This window comes from Mugil cephalus, chromosome 13 (genome assembly GCF_022458985.1).
Source record: "Mugil cephalus isolate CIBA_MC_2020 chromosome 13, CIBA_Mcephalus_1.1, whole genome shotgun sequence".
NCBI lineage: Eukaryota > Metazoa > Chordata > Actinopteri > Mugiliformes > Mugilidae > Mugil > Mugil cephalus.
Window position 1 is genome coordinate 25,902,006 of NC_061782.1, and position 24,675 is coordinate 25,926,680.

The 24,675-nt window shown below is 39.3% G+C and overlaps 1 protein-coding gene and 1 long non-coding RNA gene across 9 annotated transcripts in view; one reads left to right on the forward strand and one right to left on the reverse strand.

Moving 5' to 3' along the window:
• Window positions 1-24,675, forward strand: part of rasgrp3 (RAS guanyl releasing protein 3 (calcium and DAG-regulated)) — a 35,508-nt gene that overhangs the window by 2,870 nt on the left and 7,963 nt on the right. For 2 of the 8 annotated variants that reach the window (XR_007114046.1, XR_007114045.1), the window contains exons 1-7: window positions 1,856-2,067; window positions 15,563-15,701; window positions 16,278-16,380; window positions 18,399-18,461; window positions 18,879-19,010; window positions 20,039-20,186; window positions 23,930-24,103. Coding sequence is in view for 6 of the 8 variants with exons in the window: in XM_047603820.1 (XP_047459776.1) it covers window positions 15,632-15,701; window positions 16,278-16,380; window positions 18,399-18,461; window positions 18,879-19,010; window positions 20,039-20,186; window positions 23,930-24,103 (690 nt within the window). In the remaining 2 variants the exon portion in view is untranslated. Of the gene's footprint in view, window positions 1-1,855; window positions 2,068-2,205; window positions 2,259-2,844; window positions 3,227-15,562; window positions 15,702-16,277; window positions 16,381-18,398; window positions 18,462-18,878; window positions 19,011-20,038; window positions 20,187-23,929; window positions 24,104-24,675 lie in introns of those variants that run through there. The other 6 variants (XM_047603821.1, XM_047603819.1, XM_047603823.1 and 3 more) reach the window with 6 other exon arrangements.
• Window positions 3,499-7,198, reverse strand: LOC125019225. The gene is made up of 2 exons (XR_007114047.1): window positions 7,104-7,198; window positions 3,499-3,891 (listed from the first exon to the last, which is right to left on the reverse strand). It is a non-coding gene; the product is annotated as an uncharacterized LOC125019225 (long non-coding RNA).

Here is a 24,675-nt window from a genome sequence, read left to right on the forward strand (position 1 = left end):
TTTTTTTCTAATTTTTTTGTTTTTTTCATAGGTTGGATCATGTTTTTTTTTTAATCTATATCTATCTTTTGGTCATTTTGGTTGTTATGAGTACCCTTTTAATACCGTCTAGGTTGTCCATGTTTAATGTTGTCATGCAGCAGCTGTACTCTGCTCCCTGTCCCTTGCATGAGAAGGTCAGAGTGCAACGTCAAACGTTTTCCTTATAATAGGGTGTTACCTGTATGGCTCTTTGGTGTATATCCCTGCAAGGAAACAAGATTTCAGTGTGAAGTAAATTTAGTTTGTTGATTTCCACTTAACTGCTGTTGTCCTACAGCGACAACTCTCCAGCTGCAACAGCATTACATCATGTACAAATACAAAACTGTTTTGTACAGCAGTATTCAGTGGTACGCAGTGCAGCCTTGAAATGAACCATGAATGTAATCATGTTTATCTCCAAGTGTAAGAACAATGGTGTTGTGGACACAGATACCCTGACTGACAGAAATTTCCTAGTAATGTTTAGCAAACTAAATGGCAAGGCAAAGATGTAGAAAAATAATTACTAAAAACACAAACATTAAATGTAGAACAAAAACAAAAGTTTGGAGAGAATTTTTTAATTTAATCATCATAAATGTTTAATCTGGACCAAATGGTGGATCGATAGTCAGGCTAGCTAGATCAGGCTAGATCTAGAGCCGTGCAGTTTATGTGGTATGTACAAAAGCGTATCACATCAGCAGTCTCTCAGTCGTTCACAAGTAACATTGTTTGCCTCCAGTCACACTGATGACTCATTTCACTTGGAAGGGACTTTCTGGATGATCAAGTGTGAAACCTCAGCAAATGTCATAGGACAGGATAAAGGGGATTACTGGAGTTGAGTGAAGAATTGAATTTTATCTTAGAAAACAGTGAAAAACACTAGGTGGGAACACTGTGATGAAATAGACTATGTGATTGATCATCACACCCAGAAACACACAAGCCATGTGCTAACGGCATCCCGAGAGCAGTCTGAACCCAAGATTGAAAAATCATCTGTCTGGAGACTGCAGACACTGCATGAGTCCAAACTTGCTGCCTCTGAAAATATTAAATCCCAATGCTCTGTCTGTTCATTGTGTCTGCTTGCCCTTGCATTACGACAAAAAGTTTGAGATCTTCTTCCAAATTCTTCCACAAGTGGCTGCGTCACAGTCTGAATTATAGTAAAATCCGAGTTAGCCTGGGGTAGCCAGACAAAATTTTGATCAGAATATGAGTCTGCACTCCATTTTGCTGTAAACAAATTCAAAACCACGGGGCTCAAATTTAACTGACCAGGCAGATCTTGCTGAAGCATAATCAGTTCCCAATGGAGTGGTTCCACATGGACTTACAATACAAAGAAACACACAATGATGGAGGTGTATAAGTCTTCAGCTGTCAGTGACTATGAAAACCCTGAACAATCCCGTTAAATCACAAGGTAGTGCCAATTTCTGTACAATGTTTTAGCTACACTTTTTTTTTACTATAGAGAATAATGTTGACATGTTGTACATGGGTGATTCATAAATATGTATGTGTAAATTTTGTTTTCCTTCATGTAAAAGGAAGAAAGATACAGTAGCTAAGAATACATAATGGTATATGTCACACCTTGTACCTGAGGATTATTGTTGCAGCTTACTGTGCAACAACAAAACATTTACAAAATATGAACCTCATACCAGTTGGCTCTCAAATTGCCAATAAACTGTATTACACAGTTTGCAAGTTAGAAGGCCATCGACTGAGTCGGTGTAACCACTTGAAGATTCTCACAAATCTAATATATCTTGTGTGTCTGGTGTGTGTGTGTGTGTGTGTGTGTGTGTGTAAGGTCACATGGCAGCCTGCTGCTGCTCCAGGCAGCTGTGTTTACCAACAAAGGGAGGAAGAGGTGGAGGAGAAGGTCATAGCATAGTATACGCTCCACCATGGAAGTTTCTGTGCTTGACAGCCAGTTGGAGCCTGCAGTATTTAGCAGCCCTTATCTCAGTGACGGGGCTTATTTTTAGCCTGGATGGTTGCTGATACATTGCCGTTTATGGGGTAAGATCTAACTGCGATTATTGTTCCTGTGATTTTTATAATTGCTCTAATGTACTTTTCTGGCAAAGAGATAGAGACTTAAGGGCTTAAAGGATGGTTGTTATCTTCAAGAGGAATAAGAAAAATATCACTTTACAGTTGTGGCGACCTATGGCTTCACTCTCTGAGATTAAGTTGTCAGCGTTGGAAAGGTAGGGCTAAAATCCAAAATGTTATAATGAAGTCTGTTAAAGTGAACAGCAGGCCTTAATGTGTAACAGGACTTTGTGTGAGTGTATGTCAGTGTGTAACTGTGTAAAGGTATACAAATTTACTGCATGTGTTTACATTTAGATTATTCTTTCTGTCTGAATGGATGTGTGCACAGCTACAAGCAGTGTATGTCACTAGACTAGGCATATGCACACCGTGACACATTCACAAATCAGAGGCAGAGACAGTGCCTTATTGTGGAGGCAGAAAAAGCACAAGCCATGCTAAAGGGCACAGCTGACTGTGACACGCACAGCCCAGCTGTGAAATCCGAAGCAGGAAAAATATAAGAATGTTTCAGTATCAGTGGATCGGTAGCAATTGACATGTAGCACATTATTGTTTGACACACTGAGAAAGCAGCGTGATGTCCATACAGGCAAAGAGGGCACTTTAATAGTTTCAGAATGGCTTGTTTGTTTTATTGTGAGGCGTCTGTGAGTCACGCGTCAGCACCAAGCAGCTTTAACTGCCCCGCTTCCAGTGTGCTTTGGTTATTTTGTTTAAATTGTTTAATATTTGATTTATGCTTTGACTTGACATTACACTCCCTTCTGCAGCTGTTACACCTAAATTAAGCCATGTCATTAATCAAGTCGAGATCTAGACAAGTGCTGGAGTTCACTCCCATGCCTGAGTGAGGAGTCAGCTGTGTGGAAATGTCACAAGACATATTTGTTTAGACGTGTGATAAGGACAGGCAGTTATGGCTTTTGTTATGAGCTTATGAAATACTGTCTCACTCTGAAGAGTGTGTCTGTGTGGGTGTCCTCTTGGGACACTTTCCTCCCACATACATGGAGGATTTGGAGACTAAATTAGCCTGAGGTGCGAATGACTGTGACTGTTTTTCCACATTTTCCCATGCCCAAATCATGCTGGGCTAGGCTTTGGGACAGAGAACAGGGTAAGTTAACTCTGGCAAACAGATTCCATTCAGCACACAGCTAGTAGCACCACTGGATTTTATAGCCACTTGGAAAGACAAAATGACAGAATTAGATTAGTTTCTTCCAGGGGAAAGGCAAACATGGCAGAGTAACAGCTTTAGAATGGACATAGTTATGTAATGGTGCTTCTGATGTACAATACGTGTCATTATGCATGACATGTTGCTGTGGACCTTTGTATAGACAAGAGGAGGTATAATGAATGCCTTCTTATAACATTTGTGCAGTGTCAGGTAATATACAAGCATGAATATACAGTACTTGTTTAAGTTTATTTCATTCATATAGCACCTTAAGAGCAAAGAGCATTTGCACCAAAGTGCTTCACATTCAGCATGTCATGTAAAACATGTGAAATACAGATCAACATCAATGTATCAAGAAACGAAAAGCTATTAACACCAAGAGTGACCAGATGAAAAAATAAAAACAGATCAAATGCTATTGAAAGACAAGGATTAAATATGGGTCTTAGGGTGCTTCATAAGAGTCTCAACAGAGTCGGCCTTCTGGCAGGGTGTTCCAGAGCTGAGGGGCTGCAACAGAAAAGGCCCGGTCCCCCGCCTTTTTTCCCCCAACATAGTACAGCCAACACACCATGGTCTGAGGATCTGGTGCTGATCTAAGGGGTGAGAAGCACATATATATGAAGTGGTGAGACCATGGAGGGATTTATAAACAATCAGAGGAATTTTGAAGTGTATCCTGAAATGAACGGGAAGCCAGTGTAATGATACAAGAATGGGAATGATGTGGTCTGGCTAATACCCGAGTAGAGGGAGTTGCAAAAGTCCAGCCAGGATGATATGGATGCATGAATAACTGTTTCTAAGTTGGAAGGTGATAGGAAGTGCCAGATTTTTATTTAACTCTCTCCTCCTAAGGTCACCAGGTTTTATAGAAATGAATAATAAACCAGGAGGTTACGAACTCCGCTATCTGGGAAGCACATAACTGCCGCATGAAAGGACTTATTATTCCTCATCGAGGAAAAAGGAAAAAAGGAAAAGAATGAATGACATTGAACAGGAAATCACCCTTATAGAACAAATATACAACATATTGTTACAGAAGTCGGACTACAACAAGATTTTGAAATTAAAATCTATAAACCTTAAAAACTACTTTCAAGACAACTTAGAGGAGAGTAGGCAAAAATGGCTATTCACAAAATAAAGTCAGATGACGGACAAATATTTATGTATCAGCAAGATATTAATGATCAGTTTAAGATTTTTTTTTCCAATCTTTAAGCTTCAACTTCCACTGCAACAGAGCAATATTTTAGCTCTTTAACTTTGACACAGATAAATGAGACATAGATAAGTAGTTTGGGGTTGTCTGGAACACTGCAAAAATTAATAGTCTTAATATAAGAAATAAATACTTGGTTTGAGCAGATATAAACTAAAATTAAGTGAAATAATCTGCCAGTGCAGTAAGATAATCATACTTGGTAAGATTTCTTAAAATAAGAAAAAATGCATATTAGGCAAGTGAGAAATATCTTATAAGTGGTGAAACGACAAACACTCATTCCAAGTACTGTATGCAAGTCAAATAATCTCAAAACTAGCTTTTCAATTCTTATTTCTTTGTTTCTTACTCAAATTGAGTGAAAAAAATAAATCCAGAGCAACTTAACAAGATGATTCTTCTTAATTCAAGAGTTATGATTAGCTTTTATCTCAAATCAATCATTCATTCATCTCAATTCAAGTGCATTTAACTGACTGTAAGCTCTACAATAGTGATACTGTTCTAGATTTAAGACAACCACCACTTGAATGAAAACAAGTCTTGCATTAAACAAACAAATATTTTATTTTCTCTGCATAAGAAAGAATATGTCTTTTTAGCTCTGAAATGCAGGAGTAAACAGTTCTTACAATACAGTGCAGTTAGTCAGTTACACTGAGACTTCACAGAATTAAGTGTATGACTGGAGCATCAGTTATACACTAGGTAGGGGATACGTAGAGGGTAGGGGGATAGGTACTAACAGAAAGGACAAGACCCTGGTTAAGGATAGGGGAGGTCATAGCCTTGGGAGAAGAGGTATGTTTTCAGATGGGACTTGAATGTGGGGAGTGAGAGTGAACCGCGGACAGGTTGGGGAAAGTTCCAGAGTCGGGGTGCTGTTCGGGTGAAGGCTCTGTCACCGAAGGATTTGAGCTTGGATGTTGGTGCTGTCAGTGAGAGAGTGGAAGAGGATCAGAGGCCAGGTGGTGGAGGGCTTTGAAGGTGAGGAGGAGTATCTTGAAACTGATGCGCTGTTTAATGGGGAGCCAGTGGAGAGAGTGGAGAACGGGAGTGATGTGTTGGCGGGACCGGGTATGGGTAAGGGGGCGGGCAGCAGAGTTTTGGACCAGTTAGAGTCTGTGAAGGGAACGTGAAGTGATGCCACTGAGGAGGGAGTTACAGTAGTTGGGCCGGGAGGACATGAAGGCATGGATGAGGGATTCGCCAGCAGGGGGAGAGAGGCAGTGTCTATTTTTGGCGATGCGGCAGAGGTGGAAGTAGGAGGTCTTGACGACGGAGTGGACATGAGGATCAAAGGAGAGGGTGGGGTCCAGGATGACACCGAGATTGTGACCAGGGGGGAGGGAGTGATGGTCGAGGTGTCCATGGTGAGCGAGATGGGTCCAGTACTGTTGAGGGTGGATTTGGTGCCTATGAGGAGGAGCTCAGTTTTATCACTGTTGAGTTTGAGAAAGTTGTGGGTCAGCCGCGTTTTTATTGTAGAGATGCAGGTTTCGATGTGGGAGAGGGGAGGGTTTGGGGTGGATTTCGTGCTGATGTAGATCTGAGTGTCATCGGTGTAGCAGTGGAAGTCCAGGTTGAGTTTGCGGATGATGTGACCAAGGGGGAAGAGGTACAAGATGAAGAGGAGGGGTCTGAGGACTGAGCCTTGAGGGACCCCCTGATTGACTGGAGAGAGGGAGAAGGAGGTGTGGCCAGAGAGGGAGACGAACTGTTGCCTGTTAGTGAGGTAGGAGGTGAGCCAGTCGAGTGCAGTGCTCTCAACACAGAGATGGCGCAGACTTTGAAGGGGGATGGGGTTGGATTACAGTGTCAAAGTCTGTGCTGAGGTCTAGAAGTAACAGGATGTTGAGGGCACCGGAGTCTGCAGAGGTGAGGAGATTGTTGATGACTTTGACAAGGGTGGTTTCGGTGCTATGAAGTGGGCGGAATCCAGACTGGAGGGGTTCATGGAGGTTGTTGGACTGGAGATGGGTGTGTAGGGATTTTGGAGAGGAACGGGATGTTGGAGACTGGGCGGTAGTTGGAGAGGTTGGCTGGGTTCAGGGTGGGCTTTTTGAGGATGAGGTGATGGAAGCAAGTTTGTAGACAGTGGGAAAGTGACCAAGGGACAAAGACTGGTTGAAGAGGGTAGTGAGGTGAGGGAGGCAGGGAGGCAGGCCTTGGTTAGGGCCTGCCTCCTCAGTGGACATACCTCAGTGGACTATACATCACCATATCAGAGTGGTGAATTAAACATTGTAATCGGTCATATTTCTCTTAATTCTGAAACTTTTTTAATTCAATTATACAGAGTGTATATAGCAATCTAGAATTTTGGAGGAACTCAAAAGCATAACGTCTAAATAATTTACATTTTAAGTTGTGGCTATTTAGAAGGTTAATGTTTTAGTATAGAATTGAGTAGATCCAACCCAGTATCTGGACTTAATTGAAACAAGTAACCAGTATCATGCTCAATTTACCCAATTTATAATAAAACCGATTTCATTAAAATCAGTTCAGAATTCAGAGTTATGACGTAAAAATAAAACAATAACTACGTGCAAAATGTAAATTTGACTACATTACCTTTTAAAGTCAACACCGTAACGTCATCAAGTTCGTCGATGCTGTTAGCGGTTTTAGCTAGCGAGTTAGCTCAGGTAGCATTAGGTCGTGCTCGGCTGCAACAGTGTACACAACAAATACACATTGAAACATCGATAACATTTATAACGTATGTGACTAAAAAACACGAGCTATTCGATACAACTTAACCTACAATGAAATCAGATTTTCAAAAGGTCTCGGACGAGGTAGCTTTATTACGTACCTGTAAGTTCCCTCCAGAGAGCCGTGTTGTTGTTCTTAGTGATGTGCGATTCCATACTGAAACATCGATACTTCAGATACCAGGTCTTTATGCTCTAAAATCGATTCCCAAATAAAAAAATATCGATACTTGCGTAACTTCAGTCGTTTGAGGTAATCTAGGAACACGGTGGAAAGTAACTAAACTATTGAGTTCTGGCAACACAACAAACCTTGTGAAACACCTCAGGTTAAACCACAACACAGAATATGAGGCATTTATGATGAGAAGGACAGAAGAGGAGAGAACAGGGTCAGAATTAAGATGCAAGGTTTCATTTTATAGTAGTTCTTTATAGTTAAGCAATGATTTATTTTAATGGTCTTATTATTTTACTCTTTTTTAGAGTTTTAAACATCGTTTTCAAATATTTTGTATGATTGTGTCTCAGTCTTCTGTTTATTAGCTCAGCTATATAGTAAATGAGGCCACTACCTCAATATACTTCAGAGTTTAACATCAATAAATAAATTACTCCGATGTCTTGTATTCTCTATGAAGCTATGATTTGAAATACAGATACATTAGGGTGTATTTACGTAAAGTATCGGTATTGGATCGGTATCGCCGATACCAGCTTGAATTTTACTCAGTATCGGATCGGAAAGAAAATCGGTGGTATCGAACATAACTAGTTCTTCTTTGTGTTCGCTACTGCACATGACCAACTTTCAACCGACACAATAAAAAAGTGAGACGTCTCACTTCTTAAAACCAGAGGTGAATATATTATGCTCACTTACATACTGAATAAAACACGTTGTTTTTCAGAGATGGAAATAGCCATGGAGTGTGCCATCTCTTATTTCCTTTTAATCTTTAATGAGGGCTGCGCAGTAAGGTAAAATAGCGGGACAGCGTCACCACTTCTGAACCATAGACTGCTACCACTGAACATCTTGGATTTGTGTATCATTGTATTTTATTCAATTGTGTGTCTTATATTACGTATAATGAAATATTTTGACTAGAAGTGAGAGAAATATACTTGGTAAGATTTTGATTTTTTGCAGTGAAAGACTCCTTTCGATAGTCGAATTAGCCTAAGTAATTAAATCATTTCCCACAGGTAAATGTCCTGGACCATACATGAGACAAGGAGATTGCATTAGAAATTTTGGCAAATGGGGAAAGAAGTCATCCTCATATTAAGGATATCCCAGACGGATAGAGGAATACCTTGTTAGTCTGTAGACTGATGATTTACTACTTACTTCACTTTACAGACCCTAAAGAGGGTATCTCTCATCTTCTAGAATACATCAGTTCATTCAGTAAAATCTTGGGTTACACAATAAACCAGGCCAAAAGTGAATTAATGCCAATAGGAGGAAATACAACCTTACGAAACTACTTCAAAATTACACCAAAAAAATCCCAAATCACTGCTCAAATTGAACTTTGATTAAGCTATTGACAAATTAAAAGGCAGTATAGAATACTGGAGGACCTTGCCACTGTCTATGACACTGTCTATGACAGTGGCAAGGTATGACAGCACAGCGAAAAACAAGCAAACAATACATCTCTGTCTGAACTAATATACAACAATGACATACTGTGACTTCCAAAATTTCCACCATCCGAGAGATGGTGCGAAGTCTCTCGGGGGAAATAGCACTATGTGCAACTACAGAGTTGCTACTTACTCAACTTGAGCTCCAGTTTTGCTCATTTAACCAATTTTGACGATACTCTGCATTGGTAGTACCAATCCCATAACTAGCTGTTTTTATACTCTTATATATCCATGTGTATTTGTCAGTCCTGACATTTATTGTCATATTCACTAGTTCTAGATTGTTGTGTGTTCCTTATCATGATGGACATTAAAGTTCACTCTATGAGCTCTTGCAGGTCCACCTCCTTGATGCGTGGCTGTCTCCTTTTGCCCTTCCGTCCTGTCACAGCGGTCCAATTGCCCTCTATCCTTACTCTCTGTAGTTTTTCCCATTCGCCCTCCTCCACATGATGAGCTCCTGTAAATTACCAAACAAAGATCTATTTACTTTATCAGCACCAACACATTACAGTCATTAACAGCAACCCTAACTTTTACTGTTGTTGTTATTGTTAAGTAGGAGTTAGCTAGCTGACTTTTTTTCTCTCTCTGGCAAGCTGCCAGAGATAGCCCAGATTGTCAAACAATCAGTCAGTGCATTTAGCTTAACAGCTTAATCGTGCTATGCTCAAAATTCAACTTTCAGAATGCGGCCCTTGTCCCATGCAGTGGAGAAAATCGAATAAGTGACAGGCAGTGTACTACTAGTTACTTCTCCCAAAAAGTAACTGAGTTAGTAACTGAATTACTCCACTATAAAAGTAACTAGTTACCAGGGAAAGTAACTATTGCGTTACTCTTCTGTTTTTTTAAGTCTAAATATGTCTAATAATTTGAATTTTTTTCTTAGCAGGTTTCACAAGCCAGTTGCATAAAGTATAATTGCATAGACACGTACTTACACAGAACTTTTAATATTTATTGCACCTCAGACCCCAGCCAGTAGAGATATACCGCTTTCACATTGAAAATCCCATGTCAACCCGGGATTTTCCTTCCTCATACGCCATCGCAGACATTGCAGATAAAGTTGCAGTTTGTTGATGACCTAAAGAATGGATCCCCGCTTTCCTCGGATGCAGAGCGCTGCCATGATCATTACAAAGATGTGGGAGATCGCTATACAAGCTGTAGCCTAAATAAACACAGTTGTACAGTTGCCGTTCACCTATGCACTTCGATTAACAATCGTGTAACAACATATTTGATTGGGTTGATTGCCAAAAAAGAAACAAAAATCTTTGCCCGTCAGAGATCAGTCTTTATGGGAGTAGACCAAAACCTGTTTTTGAGCTGAAGCTTCTGCAATGATACAGGCTGTCAGGCTGTCGAGTCAGAATGTAACAGGCAGATATATCAGCGTCACAATAGTTTTTCGATGTGAAAAGGGGCAATAGGCTACTGTACTTCAAGTATTTTTTTCATCACAAAAATGTACACTTCACATGTGCGTTTTTTCCTTTACCTCAAGGATATTGAAATAATACCTGTAGCCTACTTTTACTTTGAAAAGGCCAACATTTCCTCCACACTCACCATTGCTGCCATTTAGCTCTATATGGAAGTTTTTTCTGTGCCATCAGAGTTTGAATATAAATTGCTAGGTAAATGTAGTTTACATAAAAAAATCAACATCAAAAAAGTTCAACCTCATAAATTTCAATAAAATAATCAACCTAATAAAATTTAACATAAAAAAATCAACCTAATAAAATTTAACATAAAAAAATCTAAATCAAAATTTCAACCTCAAACAGTTCAACCTCTAAGCTTCAACCTCCAACTTTCAACCACAAACCTTCAACCTCCACTTTTCAAGCACAAACCTTTAACCTCCACTTTTCAACGTCTGAAAAAGCTGGACTTGACTCCCGGGTGAGCAGGGTGAAGCAACTCGATCAGTTGAACATTAACGGAAAGTATTAAACAGTATTTACACTGAAAATTTAATAATTTATTGAAAACTGCGTTAAAAACTAGCTATTTACTGGCTGTGAGCATCTTTACCTTCCCCGTGGGTCGTGAAATGGTACCGGGTTGGATTTCGGTGAGGGTAAAAAAAAAAAATCCCTTCACGCATTCTTAAAGAGATTGGTGTCCACACGTTTGATTTTTTTTTTTTTTTTTTTTGTACTGACACATGTACACATTTAGAGCATTTTCTATGCACCGTTTAATAAATGAGGCCTCAGAACAGAAACGAGTAGGTTATAAATAAAGAAAGGAAGAGCCCAAAGAACCGAATACACATATGGATATTACACACAAAAAGACCCGATCTTGACTCGGACCCTTCTCTCTGGGAGACATCAGTGCTAACCACCAAGCCGCTGTGCCACCCTTGGAAGAAAATCGTTGCAGAATCAACAAGACCCCACCAAATCCTTAAATGAAATGAAGGATCAGCTGAACAACATCGCAACTACTATACTGTAAATAAACGTGCATGCGCATCGCAAATGTTAAATAATTAAAATATGAAATTAGATAAATTTATAGTGTCGGCTGTGAAATTCCGGTGGCCGGATGTGTACTGGGATGGCCTTGGTGTGGTTGGTGTCTCGCTCCAACAAGAATTTCAAATCACGGCGGAAATCCATTAGTATGTTTTTGGGAAAGCGGTGTTTAACAGATTAACGCTCAAGATAATGAATGGTACCTGTATTCAACTTTTCTTTTCAGATTGTCCCATCACAACTGTCTTTTATAGCTTGTCAAGCCATTTATTCAAAATGTCTGCTAAATTACTGATTGACATTTTTTTATGGTAGGAGGCCGGCAATATGCTGTAATGTGTGAAGTTTGAGATTGATGAACACTGCGATTCTCTTATGAGTTCTATGTGTTGTTCCACTGTTCTACCACTAGGTTTTGTGTGTATGTGCGTTCACAGCTTAAATGTACAGTTTTTCTATGCACCAGTACAAATTGATAAAATTCGATACTTTGCGGCGGAATGTGCTTATGCTCTCTTTACGCACACATACATGCACGGTTCATAAATGAGGCCCTGGACGGGACTTAAATGTTAACTAGTAAATATAGACTTATTGTGTTAACTTCACCGTGCTGTGCCTCCCAATGTTTCTTCAAATTTGAAGTAGCGTTTTTGAAGCTAGACAGGAATTTGTCGCCAGCACAGACAGTACTGTGAAACTTTATATACTTATTTAGCTGAGACAAACTCAAAATAGTGGCGTACATCCAGCCAGAAAACGCGCATCTCTCCACCCTGTATTGTTGATTACGTTTGTGTCGCTGCATGATATGACAGATGAGTTGTCCTTATACTGGCATAAGTCACATCACTCCCGAGACGATAGAATAGAATAGAATAGAATAGAATAGAATAGAATAGAATATCATTTATTGTCATTGTAAGAGGAAAGCAATAACATACCTTTTAGCACATTACGGGCATCACTGCGGAATTGCTCAGTTCAGACTGGCTTGTTTGTAGCTGCAGAAGGTAAAGATGCTCACAGCCAGTAAGTAGCCAGTTTCTAATGTAGTTTTCAATAACGCCACAATTAAATTTTCAGTGTAGATACTGTATAATACTTTCTGTCAATGTTCAATTGATCGAGTAATATTTATTACACAATTTCACGAACGCATTAGTACTCTCCGAAGCTCCATCAGTCGTGTTGGTGGCCATGGCTGATCTGTCCTATGTGCCGGTGTCGCCTCATGAGCAATAGAGCGTAACCTGATTGGCTAGACGTTGGATGAATAGAGACGGGGATCGATTGCTTCTCCCTGCTCACCCGGAAGTCAAGTCCAGCTTTTTCAGAGGTTGAAAGTTGGAGGTTGAAGGTTTGTGCTTGAAAAGTGGATGTTGAAGGTTTGTGGTTGAAAGCTGGAGGTTGAAGGTTTGTGGTTGAAAAGTGGATGTTGAAGGTTTGTGGTTGAAAGCTGGAGGTTGAAGGTTTGTGGTTGAAAATTGGAGGTTGAAGCTTAGAGGTTGAACTGTTTGAGGTTGTATCTTTGAGGTTGATTTTTTTTTATGTTAAATTTTATTAAGTTGATTTTTTTTTATTGTTGAATTTTATGAGGTTGAACTTTTTTTGATGTTGATTTTTTGGTGTAAACTACATTTACCTAGCAATTTATATTCAAACTCTGATGGCACAGAAAAACTTCCATAGCTCTGCTAGTTGGGTGTGGGTGGGAAGTTGTTGTGCATGTGTGGTTTGTGTGTAAACTGAACACTCCCTCTGATCAGCTTATCATGAAAGCTTACTTACTTACAATCATCATCACCTATGCGGTTGTCTCGCCCTTCCCTCCTGTCATCGGAAAAACAACGGTTTTGCAGCTCCCATGGGTGAGAACCAAGTCAGATGCCAGCAGACAGCTTTAGTTTGTAACGCCATTATTTTAATGCTGTTATTCCCATCATTGGTGACAGGAACATGTCCTCCTCCTCCACACTAGGTGGCGATACGTGTTTTTTCAGTGATTAATATGGTTCCTTTTCCAGTTTTCCTTTTACATTGGAGCTGTTGTGCTGTTGTTAAGTTTTTGGCAGGCATATGTGTCAATGTTAAAGCCAAAGTGTAATAATAATAATTATAATGCATTGGTTTCATTGGTTTTATATAGTGCTTTATTATTAGATGCTCAAAGCACTTACAACTGGATGCATTATTCATACCCTGGTGGTGGTAAACTACCTCAATAGTCACAGCTGCTCTGGGGAAGACTGACGGAAACGTGTCTGTCAATCTGTGCTAACGGCCCCTCCGACCACCACCAAACATCACTCACAATCATATATCAGTCGGGATGGACAGACTAGGGATAAGGATCGAACTGCCAACCTTACAGTTATTGGTGTAAGACCAATGCACAGACTGTAAGTTTCACTGAACCCTTGTCATTGTGAGGTGACGTTGCAGGCCACTGCAGCACAATTGAAAACATGTAAATATAATATGAAGTTATTGAGCTCGTTTTGACCGACTGGACGTTGTACATCAAGTACTAAGTAATGTAATATGTATTATTCAATGATTAGTCAAAATGTCTTGCTTTTTGTTTTTGTCTCACTCACAGCAGTGTTTCTAGCAGCACACAACTTTTTTTCAGAGACCCCACTGCAAGTTGTCTGTCTAGCACCAAATACAAGACACTTGTGAAAGTATTAGAAGACTGCGTTCTAAGGAGCCATGTACAGTGTGTTCCTCGGGGGTTGGTGTAGCCTAAACACAGAGCTAATAGCACAGAGGCTTAGAATCAATTTGATATATGTCCATTTAACGCATAAATGAGAAAATGTCTGCTAAATTAAATTTAAATAAATACATAAATAAATGCTTTGCTGCTTTAAACTGAAACGGCAGAATTGCACTTCTACAACAACTTGGAATGCAGTCTAGTAATTAGTAAGGTTAAATGTTCAAGCACACAAGTGTCCTTGTTGGTACAACTATTACTATTGTTTATACTAATATCCCTACTGTGTATACTGTGTATTTAAATGTAAGTGTAGCTTGTTGAAACATTATGGCCATGGGTTATCATCACCAAGCAAGTAACATCCAACCACCAAAAATAAATCATTTTGGATAATAAGTCTTTTTATGGGTAGAAACATCCTCGTAGAAAGAAACTTGGCAAACACTTAGGAGTGCTAATAACTTGTTTGTTGCTGGATGCATGTATCCTGCTGTTATTTACAAATGTGTTATTTTTTTCAGAACCTGGTGGTCTGTTGAACTACCACCCCAATTATAGCAGTGGGCGATTCAAACAAAACTCTATTATTGAGACATATCATAAACAGGTTGGAGAATGATGCATTCAGGTAGAAGTGGATAACTGTACGCTGTGAAGACTGGACAGTCCCAGGAGTGTAATTTAAGAATGGTACAGGGTCCCCTCATCCAGTCCTGACCATAAGTTAGTTCTAAGATATAATATTAATGCTGATATTTTTAATACCATATAAACATGTTCCACAGCTAGAACTCCTGCTTTTGTGATTCAATTCAAGTGACTGACTGCAATCACTTCTGAAGTTTTACTAAAAACAACTTCAAGCCTTAAGGAATTTGTAATGATGAAGACACTTTTGATACAATCCACAGTACTGTGGTGGGTGGCTGTGGCCTGTAGATCTGGTAGGGAGGTAGGTAGAGCAGATTGTCTGTGAACCTGAAGGATGCCAATTTGCCTGGAATGTGCCACATGGGGAAGTGTTCTTGAGCAAGTCACTGAACCCCCAATTGCTCCTAGTGCATGGCACTAGTTTGTTAATATGGGTAGATGTCCCTGTGACTCTAAAGCATTTTGTATAGGTTGGAAACAAGAATTTCTTTAAAAATGAAGACCATTTACCACATTCATTTTATCTTTGCTGCCAGGTGTATAGGCGCCACAGACATCGGTGAAATGTGTTGCATTTTATTCAATGCAGCTGTAGTGTTAACGCCAAAATCTGTCTGATATGTGCCCCATTGCCTGTTTCACACAGGTTGCAAATGCTTCGAGGTTGCATTAGTTTGCCTAAAGGATGACTACTGTATGAACAAGTGTATAAACAATATGATTACAATGGACAAAAATTGTCATGCCACATGATTGAAAATGTGCTAAATCTCATTTTCCCAGGAATTTTCTGATTGGTCCAGAGCTGTGAGCGAGAAGTGTTGACGTCTATCCTCCCTCCAGCTTGGCATCATGGGATCATCCACACTGGGGAAGGCAGCATCTCTAGATGCCCTCTTGAATGAATGCATTCTGCAATTTGGTGAGTGACACGAGCCCATAAGGTGTCAGGTACAGCGTTTAGCAAATAGTTAGGTGTAATGTCAATCAATCTTTAACATAAACTGAAACAGTAGCTGAAGCCTCTAAATGTTTTTTTTGCCTGAGATCCTCTCTTGTGGAGGAGCTCTTTGTCATACTTTACAGTTTATCTTATATCAGCCTTGCAAATTGCATATTTTACATAAATATAAGAAATACGTTTTAATAATAACCCTACTAAGTAGAAGAATAGAAGAAAGCCCAGCCTTCACCCATACAGAAATTAGAAGAGAAACAATAATTAAATAAAATTAGCTATTCATTATTTTCTTACATCCAGCCTTAGAAGACATAAACATTTAAAATTTACATTTGGATTATTTTCTGCAGCGGATTAATCCATGTTTTTGTGAATTACGGGCAGTACGCACTATTGTGTGTTCATGACAATGAAGTACCATGCAAACCCATTTAGTTTAATGATTAGTGAACATGAATTATCCTCTGAGAGAAGTAAGAAAACTACATAATTTTGGGTTCAATTTACTGACATTCTGTGACTCACTTCTCTTTACAGATGACAATGGGGAGCAGCAGGCCAGCCTGCTTCCTCGCACCCTGCTGCTGATGCATCGCTGGTATGTGACATCCTCTGAACTAGCAGGAAAACTACTGATTATATATCCCATCTAGCAGATGACTCAACTACTGCTCATACACACCAGTATAGTAATTCAAAATGCAGTTGAATTACGTGTTATTGAATTACTGCATGCAATTGTATTTCATCAGATAAACGATATGTATACTAAATTAAACATGCTGAAAACCTTTATAGAGAAGCTGTCACTCTCCTCACTGGAAATTGTATTCTAGTTTTTATTTCTTTTCAATGATAGCTGCTAATGTTTTCCTTCATTTTAATGAACATCTCTCCCTCAGCTTTCTTCTTGTTGAGCCAATGTGTGTAAAATGACCAGTAATCCAAACCTCGATCGGTATCTTTGAATGTGCTCAGTAAGTGGTCTGTTGTGCTAGACAATGACAAAACCTGACAATGATGCCTTCACAGTTTTTTCTACTGCTACACTCACAAGCCACTTTATTTGGTACACTTTCCTATTAAAAGGTTGGGCCCCCTTTTGCCTTCAGAACTGCCTAAATTCTTGGTGGCATACTTTCAACAAGGTGTTGGAAACATTTTGGTCCATATTGACATGACAGTACCACACGGGGCGGCGAGAAGGTCCGGGTTTGAGTCCAGCTCGGGTGGACTCGCGTGGGTTTTCTCTGGGTACTCCGGCTTCCTCCCACCTCCAAAGACATGCTCGTTAGGATAATTGGTGACTCTAAATTGACCCTAGGTGTGCGTGTGAATGGTTGTATGTCTCAATGTTAGCCCTGCGATAGGCTGGTGACTTGTCCAGGGTGTACCACGATGCCAGCTGTGATAGGATCCAGCAATCCCCGCAACCCTAGTGCAGGATTAAGCAGAATGGAAGATGAGATGAGATGAGCATCACACAGTTGCTGCAGATTTGTCTCTATGATGAGAATCTCCTGTTCCATCACATCCCAATGGTGCTCTATTCGATTGAGATCTCGTGACTGTGGAGTGAACTCATTGTTATGTTCAAGAAACCAGTTTGAGATGATATGAGCTTTGTGCTTTGAGCATGGTGCATTAGTAGCCATCAGAAGATGGCACACTGTGACACACTGTGTCATAAAGGGATGGACATGGTCAGCAACAATACTCAATACTTAAACCATGCTCGATTTATATTGTCAAATATATCTCCCACACCATTACACCACCACCACCACCACCAGCCTGAACCGTTGATACAAGGCAGGATGGATCCATGCTTTCATATTGATTACGCCAAATTCTGACACTGCCATCCGAATGCAGCTGAAATTGAGACTCGTCAAACCAGGCAACGTTTTTCCAGTCTTCTATTGTCTAATTTTGGTGAGCCTGTGTGAACTGTAGTCTGCCCATTCTCCTCTGACCTCTCTGATCAACAATGCATGTTCGTCCACACAACTGCTGCTCAATGGATATTTTCTCTTTTCCGGACGATTCTCTGTAAACCCTAGAGACGGTTGTGTGAAAATCCCAGTAGATTAGCAGTTTCTGAAGTACTCAGACCAGCCCGTCTGGCCCCAACGACGATACCATGTTCAAAGTCACTTAAATCCCCTTTCTTCCCCATTCTGATCCTCAGTTTGAACATCAGCAAGTTGTCTTGATCTCCTCTACATGTCTAAATGCACTGAATTGTAGCCATGTGATTAGCTGATTGGCCGTTTGAGTTAACAAGCATAAAAATAAATAAAGTGGACAGTTAGTGTATTTTAGGATCTGATGTGGATTTCACTCTGGATTTTACATCCAGTGTGGCTACTGTTACAAAGCATGCGATCCACTATCATTCATCCTAGTTCAAAGAAGGGGCTACTTTTTGATCTTGATCTTGTACCATTGTTTAGAAAAATATTTTCCACCTTTACGATGTTAGCTGGGGCACAATGGGTGCTGTGTTATCAGTTACTTAAACATTCATTCAACTATCCATCATTACTTATTTTGGTAATGAGCTGATTTATTATACAATACGGTCTATGATACAGTTATACATTACAGTTTGTAAATTTGTAAAATCTTTGACAAAGTCCTTAACTTAATCCTCACATACCGTGACTGCAAAGGTGACAACTGCCAGACAACCAGGCTGAAGATATGTTATTTAATGAGGTAAGCTAGAATACATGCATTATTCCACACCAACACACTGGATTATTAGCCTCTGAGAAAACAGATCTGTTGTGACATATTCTTACCTTTATCAAACTTTATTTTTGGATTTAATTTTTAACTTTAACTTTAACTCGATTAAGCTCTGCATGTAAACGCAAATCATTGATCACTGCTGAATTTGAAGGACTGTGCTTGAAAGACTGGTCTAGGTTGTGGTTAGGACTGGGGACATCCCACAGTTTCATGCTGTAAATATGTTTTGGACTGTCAGAAACGTCTTTCACTATTACCAACAATATATAAATTTTTCAGTCAAGTATCTTGGAGCTAAAGTGAAATGATGTCCCTATATCTCAAATGTTCCAGTGTCAAGCTGTTTGCTGCAAAATTGTGTTTGTAATTGTGTGCATTCAGGTACTGGATAGTGACATTCCCTGCCGAGTTTAACCTGGACTTGGGTCTGATCAGGATAACAGAAGAGTTCAGACATGTTGCAGCCCAGCTCGGCTGTGAGGAGCATTTCAAACTCATCGACATCTCCACAATGTAAGACATCCCACACATCAGACACAGTAGAGTTTACAGAAACTACTGACCTAGAAGTAGAAGCTCTGTATTCAAAACTTAAAGCCTGGCTGAAAGGCTTCCTTGTGAATATTTCCTGGTTGTAGAAAGAGGATGTAAAGCTTGTCATAGATTGCTACTGAGCTATTTGAGTGAAATTTTCAAAGTAAAACATAGAGTTAAACTGACACCTTCACGCAGCTTACTTTGGCCGACCAACTGTCCAAACCTCTTCATAGTAAGCATTAATAATGTATTTATTTGATCACCTTTTAATGTTAAGCACAAACTGCTTTCCAGGTTAAAGAGGTTACATAATAAAATTAGGAATCAGATAAGCCAGCTACAGTTGGACATCACATTACTTGTTGGGAATGTACAACTTGACAATGCTTTGAGATGTAATCTCCAAAGCTTTCTCAAATATTTGCTTAAAAAGAACTGGTGGTTACACAAACTATTCATATATATGTATAAACTAAGCATTACATTGTCATAAAAATTTTAACAGTGTCTGGAAGTTTCCTTTTCACCTGTTTGGCTAAATGGGCCTACAATTCTCAGAAGGTAGCACAGGTTAACAACATTAGTTAATACCTGATAGTACTCAACATAATAATCGTAATTAATATAAAAAGCAGAATTCCACAAATACAATGCATTTTGTCAGAATCTTTATTGGCCAAATGTACAATGTACACAGAAATTTTACCTGGTTTAACAGCGCCACATAACCTCATTTGTATGAAAAGTGAAATGAAAATGTATACTTGCTTGTATATACTGTTGGGAGATTTAAGCATAGTATTTGAGTGAGTTTCACATGAAAAGGGATCCCAATTCCAATTTAACCATAATCAGTAATCATCCTTGGGTACTAAAATGAATTTCTGGGGAAAAAACAAAAAAACAAAAAACAAAAACAAAATAGAAATGAAAATCTACACACTTAAAAAAAAACTCTGCAGATTTTATTCTATAAGTGATTTATTTTCAAATTGTTCTTGCAGTCCGTCATATGACTGGATGCGCAAGTTGACCCAGCGGAAGAAGCAGGCCAAGAAAGGCAAAGCATCACTGCTGTTTGACCACCTGGAGCCAATGGAGCTAGCTGAGCATCTCACCTTCCTGGAGTTCAAGTCTATACGGAGGATATCAGTATGTCCTATTGACCTTTTGTTAGACTTGTGATTGGTCTGCTCAACACCAACCACTAATCAATAATCAACCTTGTGTATAAGCTCACAGATATTAACATGTATTTGCTATATTTTATTTATATTGTTGTCCACAGTTATAACTACCTCTCAGTAAGCACATTGCTGTTTCTACATGCATCTAGATACTTTTGACATACGGGTAAAATAAGTATTGAACACATCACAATTTTTCATAGTAAACATATTTCTGGTGCTTTAAGGTGCTATTGACATGAAATTTTCAATTGAACACACGCTAACTGATATTTATTTAATACTTTGCACAAAAGCCTTTGTTGGTAATGACAGCTTCAAGACGCCTCCTGTGTGGAGAAACTAGTTACATGCATTGCTCAGGTGTGATTTTGGCCCATTCTTCCACACAAACAGTCTTTAAATCTTGAAGGTTCCATGGGCCTCTTCTATGAACTCTGATTTTTAGTTCTTTCCATAGATTTTCAATTGGATTCCAGTCAGGTGATTGGCTGGGCCATTCTTTATTTTCTTTCTCTGAAGCCAATTGAAAGTCTCCTTGGCTCTGTGTTTGGGATTGTTGTCTTGCTGAAATGTCCACCCTCGTTTCATCTTCATTCTGGTAGATGGCAGCAGATTTTTCTCAAGAATGTCTTGGTACATTTTTCCATTCATCCTCCTTTAATTATATGAAGTTTGCCAGTAGCATATGCAGAAAAACATCCCCACAGACCTCCAAACTCCACTGTCGGTATGGTGTTTTGGGGGTGATTTGCAGTGCATTTTGTCCTCCAAACATGTTGTGTGTTATATGCGTTTTATCTTACAGACTTGTCCAAATGTTGTGCAGCAAACTTTAAACAAGTTTCAACATGCTTTTTCTTCAGAAAATCTTTCTGTCAGAAATCTTGTGAGGGGCACATGGTCATGGCCAGTTTATGGTCGAATAATGTTCTTTCCACTTATGGATTATAGGCCCAACAGTGCTCACTGGAACGTTCAGAAGTTCAGAAATCCTTAAGTAACCAATGCCATCAGAATGTTTTGCAACAATAAGGTTGTGAAAGTCTTGAGAGAGTTCTTTGCTTTTACCCATCATGAGATGTTCCTTGTGTGACACCTTGGTAATGATACACATTTTTATAGGTTATCAGTTTGGACTGAACCAGCTGATATTCATTTGCACTGACAAGGGGCAGGATGGCTTTCTGGTCACTGATAGATTTCAGCTGGTGTCTTGGCTTTCCATGCCTTTTTCCACCTCCCTTTCTGCGTGTGTTCAATACTTGTTCCCTCTGTTATTTTACATTATTACATGTAACTTAATTTCTGAACTTATTTGTTTTGTTTTCTTTCTATGTGTGGATTACTTGGGTAACAACACTTGGTGAAAATTTCATGTCAATAGCTCCTTTAGAAATACATTAACTATGAAAAATTGTGATGTGTTCAATACTTATTTTACCTGCTGTAGCTTAATATATAAACATAATGCAACGGTTTAAAGCAGACAAAGGGTATATTTAAAGTTGAATGTGTGAGTATTTAGATACTTGTTCATTTCATCAAACTTAACTTAATGCAGCTTACTACTTAATCTGGTACAGTATAGCATGCAGTGTTATCTAGTTAGGCTCATATAGTGGTGGAAGTTTTTTCGGACACCCTTAAAATTTCACACAATCTCAAATATTATCATGCAATATTTGTGGAAAAATCTTTTTTTTTTTTTTTGCGTTTCAAAAGTTGTGGCTGCATTAGACACAAACAAATACAAATTATATTTATTTTGTTTACTGTTCACAAGAAAAACTTACAAAACTAAATTCTTAACAATTTCAATATGTCAGTTCTCAACATTGTTGGTGTCAAAGTCAACAAATAACAGAGAATGTGTTCTAAACTGAACAAAACATAAACAAACTATCACATCATCAAATTAATAATTAGTTCTCCTGCCGCTAGCAGCAGTAGAGCTCTAATCCTGGCTGGTATGTTCCCCGTGAGCCTTTCACACTTTTGAGGGGTTCTTGGTGGAGTTCAATGTCATCACAGACAGTGAGATGACCAACACAACCTGCACTCATGCATCCCCAAACTATGATACTGCCTCCACCATTTTTGACAGTAGATACTCTACATCCTGGAGATAATGCTTCTCCTGGTCTTCTGTGTACCCTCACATTAGTCGGAGGAAGATAAAGATGGAGGCTGGACCCATCTGACAAACAGAATCTTCTTCCAGTTCCTGACTGTCCAGTTCTTGTGTGCTTGGGCCCAACAGCACAGGGCTAACCTCTCTCATTGATCAGAGGCTTCTTGCCCCGTAGGACCTTAAGCCATGTTCTAAAAATCGACCACGTACAGTGCGGGTGGAACACTGGATACCAGTTTGGTTTGACCACTGCTGTTGGAGCTTCTGTTAGCTTCAGCCATTTCTTGCTGAAGAAACCACTGTATGCCTAGATCTTGGTCTTCCAAGCTGTTGGTTTGTCTGTACGTCTGCAGAGTTTATCTAACTCCTGAAGGACTGCATCGGGACTTCCTGGTGATCTGGCAGCAGCTGTACCCGTCCTGGCTGAGAAACTTGTCTCTGAAGAACTTTTAAACGACTGACTTTATATAGACACGAAGCAAGGCAAAAGAAAAATGTGTCTATTAATAAAAAGCACAACCTTCATTAGTGGATCATTGGTCTTGAGACGATTTGAATTGAATTGAATACCAAAATGACACAATACTCAAAATTTCTTATGTATTGGTTTTATGGAACCAGTCAATCAGTGGCTGTTTTAGGATTTGTTTAGTATTTTGTCTGTGACTGTACTAAAAATAATTGCACTTGAAGAAGTGATTCTTAATTCACAAATGCATGGGGTGTCTGAAAACTTTTTTCCACCGCTGTACACTCTATTTATTATGATGACCTTACTAGACTGTGGCTAGTACCATACTTGGAATTGTGTGAACTGTGTACAACTGAAATGATCTTACAAAAGCTCCTCAAGGATGAATCCTACAGAGCAGGGGCGTCACTAGGCACACCAATGCCACTGCTGCAGAGGATTAAGTTTTGATATGAGGTCAATTGACCTTATAACCAACATGAGCAAAAAACAAAAGCCAATATTCTGTGCATTATTGAAACTGTAATAAAAAATATCTCATTTAATCTCTCATCTTCTACACCCACTAATTACAAATCTTCTACATCTGCTTAGCCTATCCCAGCTGTCATTGGGCGAGAGGCGGGGTACACCCTGGACAGGCTGCCCCTCTTTCACAGTGCTAACACAGAGACAGAAAAACATTCTCACTCACACTCACGCCTATGGTCAATTCAGTATCACCAATTAACCGAAGGAACATGCCTCTATTATGGAGTACCAGGAGAGAAGCCATGCAGACACAGGGAAAACATGCAAACTCCACCCAGAAAGGCCCAAGTCAGACTTGAGCTTTTTTGCAGGGAGGCATCATAATAAAAATATGAATAGATGAAATTAACTGCACTATGATGGCGAAAGGTGTTGCTTTGATTCACAGAAATTTGCCATATTGCATCACTCTCAGCAACATATCTCTTTCTTATTTCCTTTCTCATTGTTTGTGGGAACTATCATATCAGTCAACTGGGACCTTATGAACTTAGAAGACATTTAGTCTCCTGAAGATAAGATTAAAAATTGACAGTTACACATGTGATTTATAATTCTCTTTGATTCACAGTTTACTGATTACCGGAGCTATGTGATCCATGGCTGCCTGGTGGACAACCCAACTCTAGAGCGCTCCATTGCACTGTTCAATGGGGTCTCGCAGTGGGTACAGCTGATGGTGCTTAGCAAGCTAACACCTCAGACCCGAGCAGAGGTCATCACAAAATACATCCATGTGGCTCAGGTAAGGAGCCATGTCAGTGCAACACCCCTTCAGAGCTATAGATTTGTACAAAACGGAAATGAAATGGCCACCACTGTTTTTATCTAACACTATAAAAACAATAAATGTTAATTTCACACCTTCCAACTCCATGGCCAGTCAAAAATAATATCTTTACACAAATACAACAGTAAAATCCTAAAGTAGCTCGCAACATTGATTTATTTAATTTAATTTTGATATGTGTATGATAAATGTGTGAAAGTATGAAAAAAATCAGACTCTGAAGTCACAGTTGCATGGCAAATATCTTTTAAACAAGCAGACAGCATACTGTCTCCTTTACAGTACAATTACTTTACCAGTTGTACTGAAAGAATGAAAGAATCATCAGCTGTATTACGGTGGTCTTTGGGACTGTTCATCACATAAGCATGCCAGAAACATAATGAAAAGTATCTAAATTGAATTAGGCTTGATATAGAAAATTGTATCATCTTATTAAAAGCTTAAACTACCCACAGTAACTGGTTATTGTTAGATTTAAAAAAAAAAAAAAAACTATATTCATTTAAAATAGAACAGCATAGGAC